Source organism: Poeciliopsis prolifica, unplaced genomic scaffold (genome assembly GCF_027474105.1).
Source record: "Poeciliopsis prolifica strain line A6 unplaced genomic scaffold, Auburn_PproV2 SCAFFOLD001, whole genome shotgun sequence".
Classification (NCBI taxonomy): Eukaryota; Metazoa; Chordata; class Actinopteri; order Cyprinodontiformes; family Poeciliidae; genus Poeciliopsis; species Poeciliopsis prolifica.
This window is the reverse complement of record NW_026562376.1, coordinates 13,319,640-13,335,196: the sequence shown is the minus strand read 5'-3', so window position 1 is coordinate 13,335,196 and position 15,557 is coordinate 13,319,640. Positions and strand designations below refer to the sequence as shown.

Sequence of the window (15,557 nt, the reverse complement as noted above, 5' to 3'; positions counted from 1 at the left end):
GTCCAGCTGCTTCTTTAGCTTCTGCCAGACAGCACTCTGTTAGTTGCCTCTCAATGTTCACATCCTCTAGCCCTCATTCAGAGACATGATTTAGTAGATTAATCCTCATGCAGGTGGATTTCAACACAAACCTGTTCATCAAAGCTTTCTGCCAAAACAACCCCTCTTCACCCCACCCCCTAATTATCAAAGCCACAATTTCTCATCTTCACATCTCTCCCACACCCTGCCTCTTTTTTTAAATTGTCTCACATCTTTTCTTCTTCCAGTTTTTTTATAAACGTGGTTTTGATTTCATCAATGAGGTGTTTAATTAAAATTCCCTCCTCCTGCACTGAAGGGGTTTTGTGAGTAACCCTGAATATAGTAATTGTAATTGTTGTTGAGTTGGATGGAAAAAAAAACAGTACTGCTTCTGCGAATAATTTCCACCACAAGCTACTTACGTCCTTTCTGCTTAATATTTTCATGGCCAGCAACCCAAATATTCATTCTGTTGGATATCCTATTACAGGGATAGTAATAGTTCATTACGTGTCCTGCATTAAAAGGCTTCCCCCAGGCTTGTGCAGTTATTTTGGTTTGGGGCAAGTTTTCTTTATCTCTGGTGAGTTACATAACCTGAAGAACCACTTACACAGCATTCACTCTGAGCATCTTCTGCTCAAATAGACAAAAATAATATTCTTTTAAAATTTACTGGATAGCTTTCAGATATCATTAACATGCAGAGACTGCAGAAAGAACACTTTTACTAGCTTGTTTATAGTGTATATGCATTCAGATGTGTAAAACAAACAGTGACTCAACCTTAGACAGTGAAGAAAATTTGCTGAAGTTCAAACAAGACATCAGAATAGGGAAGAAATTACATTGACACTTTGAACATGGTCTGGTTGTTGCTGCAAGACTGGTTGTTAAGAATATTTCAGAAACATATCTGTTGGAATTTTCATGCACAGCCGTGGCTCAGATTTACAGAGAATGGTCTAGAAATGAGAAAACATGAGCCATAAAAGCACTTCTAAAGGTAAAAGCTGGTTCAACCTAGTACCTCCAAGGTATATCTAAAAAATTTGCCAACAATTGTACATTGCACAATTAACACTTCAGCCCTCTAAAAAGTTAGATCTACATCTGAGCAGACAATCCAGATGGATGCTGATCCACTCACAATAAACTAGAGTAGAAATTAAAACCTGAGCCTGATTTGGGAGCACTAGAGAAGAATTGGAGAATCAGGACCAGTGTATTTCATCAAAATAACAATGCTCTTTAATTCTGTGTTAATTAAATGTAGATTGTACTGATTGTAGAGCAGTCATGTTGATACCAGGGGTCCTCTGGTGACATGAAGATTGACTGTCTGAGAATGTCTTGTGTATAATCATGCATTAGTTCTATTTTCCACAAACTGTCTGGGTCTGGTTTACACAGAAGGTCTGTCAGCTGAAGGATTCTCTCTTGTAAACAACTACTTAAGATTTCAAACTCACAATCCCTAAAGAGAGAATTTCCTGGCAAAATGTTTAAACCATCATAAGTGGGTTGCATTCACAAACTTTTTTAAAAGATCATGTAATGATTTCTAGGCTTTACTTCATTTATTTAAGATATTTTAGAGCACTGTCCCTACCTGTACCTCAGTCAGAGAAGTCTTTTCTTTTTACAATTAATTACATCATCATGTAACACTTGCATAACAATGGTGCATGGGTCTGCAGTACATAAGGTTAACATTGAAAGAGCCACTTCAGCATCTCTGAAGTGCCTGTTTGTGACCTAACTGAAATCATATGCAGCCCACTAGATTATTATTATTTTTACAATAGTGATTGGAAAGGCTAGTTTCATCAGTTTTGTGTTTGGTTTTAATGCAATATGTGCATTAAAGTCCACGATAGTAATTTTCTATAAAATAGGGCACGATGCTATGCTCGCTTTAGTTTAGGTTTGTATTTACAACAAAATATAACCTTGCTTTTTTTCTTCTTTTTTTGCAGTTTGTACAGATGTGTTGTCTTATTATTTGTATAAAGGGTCATGTAAGTTTTGCCTGCTCTACACAAATGTGTACAAGAGCAAATATAGTCAATTTTGGAGTGTGGATCACCAACCAGGTGCTCAGGTCACAAAGCTATTTGGTTACATTGTAAGCTACCATTATGGATAAATTACATATTTTCTTAAGGTTTTTTTATGACACCAGTGACTTGTATGCTGTGACACTAAAATCTGTTTACTAATGTAAACAAATAGTCTTTTCAAAATCTAACAAGCCAATTATTGTATTGAAGTATGTTGAAGCAGAGACAACCCTACAAGCAGCAAGACATCCCCTCTAAAAAAGCTAGACTAGGGATAGGCTATTCATTTTACATTAAAGTAATGTTGGATCTTTGAATCAGACGAAGGAAACTTCTCTTTTTTTAATGGGCCTTATTTGAACTAGTTCTACCATGTCTCTGACAATCCAACAATGGCGATAGCAAAAACTTTGTATTCAGAACTAATTTGGAGTCATTGGTTTAAAATCTAAACCTTACAGTCCAGATATGATAGGGAATGAAGAAAAGGGTTGTTCAAGATGCTTTGAATAGGTAGTAACACCTCCAGGGATGTTTCTTTCATTTGGCAAGGACTTTGGAGAGATAAATAATCATTGTAGCCAGAGTGTGATGGAGCAAAGCAATTATTAGCACATTCCACCAGGAAGCCACTTTACAGCTTCAAAATTCACATTCTGTAGATGGAGATGATTATTGAATCAAGTGTATGAACAGAAATGTACTGCAATTGTTTATAATTTTGGAGTCCTACTTTGTTTCACAGTAACCCTGTGAAACGACATTTTGACATGCAGTGTGTGAATTACATCACAATGACAAGGTGTTGATTGGTTGAACCAAACTCATGGGGAATGTGTTTGTACACTACTCCAGAATACAGAGATGCCTCTGGGATAACCCGGCTAACATATATTCCCCGTAGTTGGACGAGAGATTGACTAGCATTGAATATATAAAGATCACAATAAACAGACTCTTCACCTGCTCTGTGACAGCTTTGGGACCAAGTAAGTTTGAGGGTATTGATACAGTTTTGCATTCACTGCCCTGCCTGTACAAGCAAGTGTAACAGTCTGTGCATAAGCAAATGAAATTTTAACTGAATAGGGAGTAAGGGAAAGAGGCCAGGGGAAAGTGAGATGGCTGTCTCATAACAATGTTGATAAAAATCCTATTCCTCTGCTCATCCCCCTCTACCTTTACCAGCTTTGGCTTTTGGTTCCTGAGGGAAGTGCATCATTCTAATTCATCCCTCATCTTTTTGTGAAAGACAGCAACCGGTAGTGTTTGTTTAGTCAGACGGAGTAACGTGTGGAATTTCCTTTGAGGCTAGGAGTAGGCTTTGCTCTATACAGTTGATAGCAGTAAGTGAGTGAATGATGCTGCCTCTCTTGCTCATTCGTTTACTATTTTTCTATAGGATTACCAAGAAATCCAGCAAAGAAACAGACACTGACTTCCATGAGCTCCTGTCAGGATTGATTTGCAGAAATTATATGTTAAAAAAAAAAATATATATATATATATATATATTATATATATATATATATAAACAGGATAATATAAACATTAAAGACGAACAGAAGTAAAGAGTCCAGCCTGCAAGACTCTCTAGACCACAGTTTTTAAACAAATCCCAAAATGCTTGAATTTTACTGCACTGCTGCAAATGCAGAAACCCAGATCGAAGCAGTTCGATGTGGGTTACTTTTCTTACTTTGTTTTTGGTAAAACAAGGACAACTCTTGGTTGATTTAACACAAAGAAGTTGAGGTATAGGTTTGAGACAGAATTAAAATGATCAAACAGTAATGTTGAGGTTATCAGTAAATGTGTTGACAATATTAACCAATTACCTCCATTACTGTAAATGTGATATTAATACAGTTGCATGAACAATATGGATTCTTTATGGAAGAGTTTACATTGCAGTTTTGCGATACACGTCTTTTCCAATACAACTAAAAAAATCACCTCATACTGGTTCAAAAACTTATCAGAAAACATGAGTTGTTCCCATTAAGTGAATTTATTTTCAAACTTTTAATTTGCGCAATTTTATGGGGAATGCAAACTTGGTTACTGATGTAAACTGTTCTCATTTATTGATAAAGTTTATTTAAACAACCTCACTTACACTGAAGTTTAACACATGTAGAATATAAAATAAGTCTAGGATGTCTTAAAAATGACTGAATAAGCAACAAAACAGTAAAGGGCTCTAAAAACTGAGTATAAAAGCCAAAGTTATCACCAGTGTATCACACTCAACCAGTTTAAAGATATGTCTCATACATTTTTCTGTATTGTAATATCCACCAGTTTATAAACTGGATGGAAATAAAATTCAGACATGATCCATGGTCTAGATGCAAAAAAAAAAGAAAGAAACTATCCATCCATCGGTTTTCGATATCTCAGGAGATAGGCACTGATCCTATCTCCTGAGGTTAATGTGAGAGGTGTGCTACACTGTGGACAGTCTACCAGTGTATCACAGGTCAGCAAAGAGACAAACAAGACTGACCATTGTAACGCATATTCCAATTTAAGGGCCATTGAGAATGACCAAACTATTTAGTATGGATGTTTTGGTATTGTTGAAGGAGACCAGAATGTTGAGATACATGTTATCCGTACACAGGGAGAGCACACATACCCCACAAACAAAGGCTCTGGATAAAATGTGAACCCAAGACCTCCTTGCTTCAGGGCAACAGTGCTAGCAGCAGCACCATTGTTGCAGAAAACCAATCATTTTTGTCATAAGTTAGTGTATCTGAGCAAAAGAGGTGCAGCTGGACAATATCTGGCAGACCAGCATCACTATCCATTGTGTCAAACCATTGGCATGGCTGCAAGTTATGAAAGCTTTTTTACTCCACATGAAATGTGTAACTAAAATAATTAAGCACGTCAATGTCTGTCACTAAACTATGGCACAGACTCAAGAAGAATGATTTGGGGTTCTGTCTGCTGTCAACTCATTATAACAAATCTCCCTTTAGATTACTCCCTCAACTGGAATTCTTTTCCCATGATGGCTATATCAACGGCTGCATTTAATGATTTTTTTTCTACTTCATCTTCTCCTTTCGCTTTAATTTATTGCCATTGTAAAAAGGTTTGTCACTCCCAAGTAGCGCTGAGCCCATTATCATAAACAGCCCAATAAGTAACTTCACACAACGTGTGCAAAGCAAGCACACTCAATATGCAAAGCAGAAAGGGGCTGTTAAAGAAAACTGGCGCCTGGTGATTATATTTGTAATTTAATTTCCTTGGTCACACATAGATAAGAGGAGGGAGAGGCTACAGTTGGCCAGAGATGAAAAAGAAGGACAAGAATGTGACCCTGCGCAGCTTCATTGTCTGGACCGAGAGGTCTGAGACTGAACAAGGTTCCTGCCTGAAAAATATGGTCTAGCCAATTTGTTACTCATGTTAATATTAAAGACACAAAGGTAACTTTGTATGCTTCTAAAAAATGCCAAATACTTCTTTCTTTTTTCAGCAAAAGTCTGAAAAATATGCATTGTGTTCATGTTTAGACCATCTATGAGGAACCCATGTAACCTGGAAATTTAATATGTTCTGCCACCTTTCAGGGTTCTGATTTGAAGGATTTCCCAATGATTTGTGTTACAGTATATAGCAATCAGTCTTTAAGGTCACATGCAATGCTTTACTAAAGAAGGGGAGAAATTTCCATCCAATGAATCAATGTGAAATGATCAAGACATTGTTTTTCTAAACTCCATCTAAACTCTTGTTCTGCTAAACATAATGCAATCAGTGAAGTGGTCTGTGTAGGATGTCAGTCGCAAAGAGCTGTGGCTCATTGCAGATTCTGCAGGCAAAAAATAAAGCAAGTCCCTGAAAAGAAAATGACTAAAGGACAAAGGATGTACTCTCCTCACATCTCCATGCACTCCACCCTCTCCCTCTGTTAGCTTTTCTGAAATTGTAGGACAACAGACATCAAATTTTCTGACTTCTCCATTTTCAAAGAGTGTCCACTTATACTAATGATGGTGGAGCAAAGGTCAAATTCTTGATTTTTGAGCATAAAAGTGAGCAACTGATGAATCGATGGAGAGAAGAAACAAGAGGCACAAAGTTTGTGGAAATGTGACACAGCACTATGTGGTGCTGAATGAAGGGACATTATGACAATTTTTTTTGTGACAACTAAAATTCCCTGTCACTCTTTGTTCTCTCCTCCTGTAATCTTCATGTCTGGTTCTCCCCCTGCCTCTTTGTCTCTGAGCATTTCTTTAGTGTCTTCACTTTTGAACCCAGCAGCAGTAACCTGCTGGGGAAAGTTACAAATGATCGAAGTAAATAATGTAAAGAGAAACAAAACTGTAAAAGAGCAACAAGCGGGCCCTTTGTTTCATAATTCATTATTCTCCAAGATCAAGCTAAATGAAACTTTTTGGGGGTAGCAGTCTTGTTCATTCTGTTTAAAGTTCTTTAACATGCTGAAGAATCTTAATTGTCCACCATACAACTAAAAATATACACAAAGATACTTGTAGGCATATAATTCATTTCATCACATTCAAGCAGCATCTTCCCATTTTAATCACTTTCCATTGACAATGGCAAAGCAGTGGATGTTACACCAGCACCACCAACAGGCAGAGAAAAAAACAACATGTTTTAGATACACTTTCCTCTTTCTCTCTCACTATGAAGAATAGAGTTGTTCGCTTTGGAAAATCAGGTTAAGATTGCGTCAGTTCGATGTCTGAGTATTTATCTTAGTGAACTTGTGCCGGCAGGATCTCTAAGATACCAGTGCAGCATAATTGGTAGGCTTTTGCCAGATGCCGCAGCTGATTATGTCTGGTTGCCTTTTTCTCACCATGCAGACAGCCAAGGTTTGATGTTAGGTGCAGATGTTTCTGCAGCAAATATTTTTCAACAATCACTTTGTATCTCTCTCAAGCTGCCTACCTATCTTTGTGTGACATCTTCCATCAGTCATCTTTCTCCTCTGTCTGAATTCCCTGGCTGTTTCTATATCTATTTCTTTCCATCTCCATATTGATTCAGCCATGACTGAAGGCATTCTAAACCTTTTTGCCCAGTTTCTTTCAGAAAGGTCAAAGAGCAGCACTTGTGATGTTGGAAAATGGATACGGAGGAGCAAGTGGGTTTTGTTTACAAGTTTTCTGCAGCCATAAAACAAGGTGCATTTTCAAGAATGGCAATAGCACTTGGTGAGTGGAATAAAAACAACTTGAGGGGAGAAAAGCTGTGTTAAAAGTGCTTTTACCTACTAAGGAAATATCTGCTTACATGTGCCCTAAATCTTGGACATTAGATTTGAAGATTTTTCCTTTGAAAGCGAAATTAAAACGGCTATTTTCACTCTGCCTAAATTCTCTGGGAATTCAGTGCATTTAAAATTTGAGGCTCCGTAGAATAGTTTTGCTCATGGATCACTCTCCAATGCAACACGACCTTCAAGGACATTCCACTCATTTACACAGCAATTAAGCACTACCCTATTGGTAAATTGAAAAAGAGACAAAAATCCTCTGTGGATTTAATAACAAACTCATTACCAGGGCCCAACAGGGCGGAACTGCCTTTTAATTAGAGCAACACCTGATTAACGCCCAATTAACAGCGCCAAAGCCACTTAATTCCCCCCACACTTTGGCAGGTTGAGAATGTAAATATAAACAGTCCAGCATCCGAGCGCTTCCTTTCCCTACTGGGAAGGTGCGAGATTAAAAGTAAATAATGAATCTGGATTCAATCTGTTGTCTGGTGGTCCAAATACTCTGCAGATCCCTAAAATTAATGCTGTGGATGCATGAGGTAAGTGTTTCAGGGAGGAAACAGATGTAGAGTTGGCAAAGAAAAAACAATGCTTCATGCAAAATCTGGCAGAGTGATGGACAATTCTGCAAATAGTAAAGCATCTTTTTCAGCCCCCAAAAAAACATGAGCTCCTATTTTGCCCCTAGTTTTAGGTTTTTGTTTTAAAGATTGATCCCGACTTAAATGTTCAGTCTTTCTCTTTTTAGGTCAACCGACTTTACCTCAAGAAGACAAAGTTTTGCTTGATGAATACTACAGAAATTAACAGAACAGATTCTGTTCTCCATCATTTTTTGCTGCTCAAATAACCATGACTGAGCAGTGGTTCCCACAGATTTTCTTCTTCAGGTTGCAACAAAACACATTACAAGCTATCTTTACAGTGAAACACTTTTCTGTAACTGTTCCTGTTTTCTTATTATTCATCCATACCTCTTCCCGTGGCCCCTCAATTGCACTGGGAACCACTGTAATACAGACTCCCATAATGACAGCTTCCAAGAACACAAAGTGATTCATTCCATCCAGGGCTGATGTTGTTGCATAAGGTTCTGCGCTCTCCCTCCCCCAACTTACATTGTTCTATAGCTACCTAACTAGCTATCTCCCCATCTGGTACCTAGATTCTTTAGTCTCAGGTTATTTCAACACTGAATTTGTTGTCTACTGACAATGCGACATACACATATATATTTTGCAGTTATGCTGAAACATATAAAGGACTTCTTCCCTCAGTACTATACAACTTGAGTTCAAATCTCAAACATTATGGCATGAACTGAAATTACACAAACACAAGTTTTCAAATGAGTATTTGAACAGAGGTAATATTTAGATGAGATATTCTAACAAGAGGAGTCAAATTATTACTAAAGAAGAATAACACAAAATTCATTCTAAAACTAAGACCTCTGTATTGTTTATATGGAAAAAGGAATGCTACGTTTTTGTTTTGGCACTGATGTACTTTCATAGAACCTACATTTACAACTTTGTGTCAGTTCCGTTGTTCTAACTTGAAAATGATCCAATCTTTCCCATGTTCTAAAAATATGAGTCTAACTTCAAGTGTACAAAAGCACGAATCAAAGATCCACACCATCATCATTTATCAAACATCTGTAACCAGCCCTAAATTCAGGGGCAGGGTACATGAGGATATATTTTTTTTTTTTTTGCTTTCATATGCACAAGTATTTTCTCTTAGATAATATAATATAGCTGACCTTGTGAAAAATTGCTGAAAAAATAAATAAATAACTATTTCAAAATTTTAGGCACAGTGTGAAAAAACATTGAATCAGCAACACTTCCTGGACTATTTGTTTAGTCTTTTTGAGAAAATCTGTTGTGACACATATTGGTGTACATCTATATACGTCAGAATAAATCATTTCAGCGCCGTTAATCCTTTTTTGTGATGAGTGCAACGCTGACGAACAAAGTGAAACAGCACTCTTTTTTATTTTAACATATGACGGTTTGTCTGCTCTGAAATCTTCTCACATCTGTGAAGATTTCTTGAAGTGCACTTGAGAAGCCACGAAATGCTTTGATGAAGCTCTTTTTAATGGGGAATGCCGAAGGGAAAGAAAAACCCCAAGATGCTGTTCCTCTGCTGCAGCAGAGAGGTCCGTGATAGTTAAAAGGCTTAGAAATTGCATATTAACGGCACCTCAGATCAGAGCCCACGTCAAGAACCTGAGAAGAAGGCAAATCTCAACATCCACTCTTGATAGGAGACTCAAAAGTTATACTTAAACTGCTAAAAAGTAAGAAGACAAGAACAGCTTGAGCCAAAAACAACAACAAAAATACCTTACAGAAATATATTTATTATTTGTTTTCTCCCTGCTGGTGTTTACAGTTGTTCTGTTGAATTCAAATGTTGATATTGCAGATTATCATTTTAGAAGATAACGTAAAAAGCCATAGCTGAGATAGAGCTGAGTTTCCAAATAAACCCATTGTCTAGTTAGATCCACTTTTTACTTTAGAACTGCCTCAGCTCTTCAAGGCATCGATTCAACAAGGGTCCAGAAACATTCTTCAGACATTCCAATTCATATTGACGTAAAAGGATTGCAGTGCTGCTGCAAATGTGTCAACTGACCATCCAGCATGCAGAGCTTATGTTCTCATTCTGCTTGATTGAGATTTGATCATTGTGGAAGGTATTAGGAGTTGTGTTGTATTCTGTTGGAGAAGACAAGTGCACTGTGGTCATAAAATGGACACACATCAAATTAGTGAAAGGGGCTCCAATGTGTCCCAAGAAAATATGCCTCAAACCATTACTTTCTATCTCCACAAGCTTAAAACATAAAACATAAAGAAGCATCGGTCAATACTTTTACTTATCTCAAATTTTGACCTTACTATCTGAATATCAAAGCTGTAATTGAGACTCATCAGATTAGGTATTTTAGTCCAATTAGTCCAATTTAGATTAGGCCAGATTTCTTTTTTTCAACAGAGAGGAGCTCCATTGACCCAATACTGACTTTTCCTGCTGTAGCGTATTAGCTTGACATTTTGTACATTCATAGATGGTATCCCCCATACATTGGTTGTAATGAGTCTTTTCTTCTCTTTTTTTTCCCAAGGCGATCTGCTCATTCTCCTGTGACCTCTGACATCAACAATGATCTTTCATCCATAAAACTGCAGCTCACTGAATATTATTCCTCATTTGGATGAGTGACTATAAAGGTGTTTGATAAAACTAACTATTATCCTCAATTTGAACTTAAGCAAGTTATCTTCACTACACGCCTAAATGCTCTGAGTTGCTGCTCTTGGTAGAATTTCCATTTGTGTTAACAAATAACTGAGTAAGAATAACTTATAATGTGGCCTGTGAGTTTGTTTGACTCTCACAGTATGCAGTACTTACTAAATAGCAGAACATCCTCTGAATACCAGATCCAGATCAAAGTAGAAACAGAAGAGTTCAAATGAGATCTTTTATTAAAACAACAAAACAAGGAGAAACAACAACATTTTCAGCAGCTTTTGTTTTAAAGCTTGATTGGCTTAAAAACAACAAAATCACCATTCTTTGCTTGAGATTTAAAGTGCTTATACAAAAGTGTTACAGTTCTTAAACAAAACAGCATTTCTCTAAAGTTCTTCCAGTCCATTGCAGCAGTGATACTTTCAGGGAGCATCACTGACTGAATTTTTAACACAGTGTTTATTTTACTTTATTTTTCTTTTCCAAAAAAAAGCCCATATACACCCAGATCTGCTTCAGGCAGAACATCAGAACCTTGCAGTCTTTTCTACAGGTAGTACCTTAGTTTCAGAGATCCTCAAATCCAGACCTCGAGGGCCAGTGTCCTGCAGGTCTTATATGCGTCTCTTCTTTAACACACCTGAGTCAAATAATCAGGTCATTAGCAGGACTCTGGAGACCTTGACTGCACTGGGGAGTTAATTCAACCATTTGATTGAGGTGTTTGACCCAGGGGCACATCTAAAAATAGCAGGTCACCTGGCCTTGAGGCCTAGATGTGTGGAAACTAGCTATAGTTCCTTAGTGTACTTAGATTTTATTTATTTCCATACTGAAAACAATCTGCAGCTGACAGCCCTCAATCTAGCTGTTTCACCAAGGTAGATTGATTCTCTTCCACATCCTTACTTATAAAGTACATTCAAGGAACTGACATGAACCTTTTAGGAGCCAAAATGCTTTTGTTGTCAACAGGTGTATAACTCTCACTAAAAGGCCTTTTGGTGGCTTCATATTGAGCAGCACTCTCCCATGACATCATAGCCTTCTCTAAGTCTGGTATAATGTCAGGCACAACAGCTTGCTCTGCAATAAATACCACTGTCTCCACCACCAACAGAAGGATCCAACCCAAAGCCCCCAACCAGTAGGAACGACCGAGGCTGGAGAAGTCTTGATTGTTAACCTTCCAGTGCTCATAGGTGAATAAAGACCAGCTCACGAGGAAGAAGAAACCTGTGGACAGATGGAGTCAAATTAAGCTACATTAGTACTAAAAGAAAAATACATTATGTTCAAATATTACATGCTCACAGCCTCTAATAAGAGTTTGCATAGTGATGAAATGCAATTTCCCATACAGCAAAAACTCTCTTTAAAAACTGTTGCCCTGCAGGGTATGTAAATGAGCAACAACATGAAAGGATTCCTGTAGGTGTGGGTCTCATATGAACTGCATAAACCAAAAGGCTATTTGAAGGTTAGCTGAATCTGGGTGTTTTATGACATTTTTTTTAATAACTCAACATTATCAATGTGAAACATAGTGCAATATGTGTGTAAGTAGATGGCAAAGCATAAAAGTACAGTACAGTACTTCCTGCTAGTTAGTATTTTCAGATTTTCTTAATCGTATTGGTGATTATAAATGGATTTGACAACATTTTGTTATTGGACTGAATATCAATAAGGCTGAATATTAATATTAATATTGTGATTGACATGAGTTTGACAGACTTGTTTTGATGACTTGTTTAATACTTTTATTTATTTGATGATTTGCCCTGTTTTCCTGTTGCTTTCTATATTTTGTTATTGAGCCTTTTTTTTAAATTAAATATTTTTTTTCCCCTGGCCAGCCACCACCTCGATGCAACTGGCCACTTTATAAATGAGATCTGTGAATCAAATGGATACTTAACATGAAGATTAATGTATTGGACAGAATATAATTGCGTCAAGTCTGTGCAATGTGTTTCTAAAGTATTAAGGTTTCCCGAAATTACTTATGGTGTGATTTTGTCCTGTCTCAACTACACTGAGATACACTGAATTGAACTGAATTACCTGTGCAGGCCATGGTGAGGAACAGCAAAGTGGTGGGGAAGAGAGCCTGCCCAGCCATGAGGAGAGTGCGGGTGTTGGAGTAGGACTGCACTGTCTTCGATGTCCAGCAGAGGGCAAACACAAGACACAGAGCTGCTGTGCTCAACGCCATCAATAAAGAAATGACTCCAAATACTTTCTCTGCCTCTAAAGTTGGAAAACACAGAAGATGCAAAATGAAGTTAAACCATATTAATAATAATTAAAGCATGACAAATGTTTTCTGCAAGAATCAAGACAGTCAATGATGCTGTTTAAAAATGTTCCTCAATGTGTTTTGTTCAGACGTTTTAGCTATAACCTTATATCTTATGTTGAGCTTATATCCAAGCATATAATCAATGATAATCACATATGATTTAAAAACATATATTGTTAATAAATCTTTCACACTTCTTCAACCATAAAGAAGAAATAACATTAATTTTATCTTAACATGTCTGTTTAATAATCAAACTGCTTATCACACAACAGGCAAGCATGAAGCCAGCATGCGCTTTTCTTAAAAGGTAGCTAGTTAGTTAGCAGCTAACTCTACAGTCCCTTACTAATTTATTATTTATTACCTCATGTGCAAGCACAGTACTATTAAACTTTGGATTGTAATTGCCTTTGTTATTTTGTACAGTATATTCCTCATCAAGGGCTAGTGTGATTTCTCAGAATGAAATGACCATAAAATTATATGATAAATTGTTTTAAATAAATAAATAACTGAACTAAAAAAAAAGAAAAAAAAACTTATCTTCTCTTGTATTCAAATATTTAATCCATATGCTTAAAAAGAATAGAACACATTGAATATACTGTAAAATGTTATCAATAATGTTTCTTTTGACTATTTGGATTTTGGTAAACACTCATAAAAAACAATATTTTAATGGCAGTTTTTAAGAGTGTATTGCATAGAATATTTTTGGTATTAATTAACCGGGTTATTTACTAGGGTAGTGAGCTGCTAACACACATGCTGCTTGTGGCTTGACAGCTGTGTGGCCTGCATTCCACTTTATGTCACTCTGAAGCCAAAAAATAAAAGTACTAAATGGAGTCGTACGCCACAGGAGGTTTTGTGTCAAGTTGTATCTACCAGATAGACATTTGATGGCAACAGCTGTTTAGTACTGCTACCTTAAGCAAATACAAAACATGGATCCCTTATCTGTTCTTTAATAGAAAAGCAAAGTACTCTAAAAAGAACATCATACAGAGGCTGAAATAATTAAAAAACAAAATTCAACGTTGTTTTCAAACTTTTATGGCACATTTAAGGTTTGAGATTAGGTAAACATGGCTGATTCAACATCAAAACATTTTTCCAGTATATTTTTTTTCTTTCATAAACCATCTTTTTTGAATTTCTATAATTTGTTTGAATGATTCAGAGTTCAAGCATTCTGTTGCTATAAAATCACTTGAAATCAAGGTTGAATTAAGCTAACCTGAATCAGATAATTTTATATGGTTCACCAGAGAAATAAAGTTAGAGCTCGATGACAAAAACGAGTTCATGCATGTCTCCCCCAGAGCCAGTAATGAGCATCAACAGATACACAGATACAATTCTCTGGTATGGGAGCAGGCTCAGACACGTTTACAACTGCACAGAAAATATTCCTGAGTGTTTAGACAAATGTTCCTCTTCACATATATCCTCACCAGTGACTGAAAAACAACTAACCAAGACCCCATAAGAGTGACTTTCAAATAAGCACATATGTACATGTCTATTAAGTTTCTACAGTCACCTAAGCCACAGTGACATGTTTCGAAGGATTTCCAATGAACTAAAAATAATTTTTGCTCACCACATAAGGGAACCTCATCTCCTTCCCATTCCTGGTTGCTGCTGTTGTTGTTGGAGATTAACCACCATCTTTTGTCTTTCAGCCAGTGTGGGGTGCAGATAGAGTAGCACACACACACAACCTGCGAGTCCCAGACATGACTGAACAAATCTGAAGCGGCTGATGGAGTCTCCCAGCTCAAGAAGCTTCATTTTTTTTTTTTTTTACCAGACTGAAAGGGAAACAGAAAGCAGCAGGGATAAGTAGTAGCTTTAAAAAGAGAAGTGTTTCAAAGGTAGTTTATAAATCATTTTAAACTGTAATAACTTACCTTGCTTGCTGGTAGAATAGATTCAAGAGTGAAGATGTGAAGTTTCAGTGAATGCTACTGTACTTACACAACTGTGTGAACCCCTTTCAACAAGTTGTATTGTGTCTTTACTGCACGCCTCTCTGACATATCAAACCTTAGTGTAGCTCCACCTCCGCTGCAATGGAAACTCCCCCTCGTCAGTTTAGAAATTTCCCCTAAATTCTCCACTCAGACCCACATTAGAGAAAGTGAAAGCTGCTATTTAAGGAAGCAGACCTTGATTTGTTATTAAAAAAACAGTATGGAAATGAAACAGTTAAGGAAAGTTTAAAGATGGGTTTAAAATCTGGGGGAACTTTGTATACACAACAAAAATGTGAAACAAAAAAAAAAACATTTTGGCAATAATTTCCTTGAGAGATGTAACATTTTGACAACCCACACACACACACTTATACTGTGTGTGTGAGGGGGTAGGGGGGTGGCATCTGCTCATTATGCATGACAACACATAAGAGGAAATCCCACTCTCAATTGTTACAGTGGATGTTGACGCTGAACGCGTAGGTGACCTGAGAGGTCTCTCCTCTTCGTCACGTAAATACCACCCTTTCTTTTTCCTTTGCTGTGACGGAACGGCACCCACAGCCCACCCAAACAAAAACTGTCAACAACTTGATACTGATTAAATTGTAGATTAAGAAAAA

General features: G+C 37.0%; 1 protein-coding gene across 1 annotated transcript; it reads right to left on the bottom strand.

The window, feature by feature from the left end:
* Positions 1–10,859: 10,859 nt before the first annotated feature.
* On the bottom strand, positions 10,860–14,757 carry si:ch211-256a21.4 (uncharacterized). Its single transcript, XM_055039470.1, has 3 exons — positions 14,559–14,757; positions 12,712–12,897; positions 10,860–11,880 (listed from the first exon to the last, which is right to left on the bottom strand). Exons 2-3 carry the CDS (start codon positions 12,860–12,862, stop codon positions 11,567–11,569), a joined length of 465 nt encoding a protein of 154 aa, XP_054895445.1. The 5' UTR covers positions 12,863–12,897; positions 14,559–14,757; the 3' UTR covers positions 10,860–11,566.
* Between the last annotated feature and the right edge of the window lie 800 nt (positions 14,758–15,557).

What these genes read in the sequence shown, in the direction of transcription:
- si:ch211-256a21.4 (XM_055039470.1), bottom strand. Translation starts at nt 12,862, where the DNA reads ATGGCGTTGAGCACAGCAGCTCTGTGTCTTGTGTTTGCCCTCTGCTGG. An exon ending in CCTCACCATGGCCTGCACAG is followed by an intron (nt 11,881 to 12,711) that starts GTAATTCAGTTC and finishes ATCTGTCCACAG; the next exon opens with GTTTCTTCTTCCTCGTGAGC.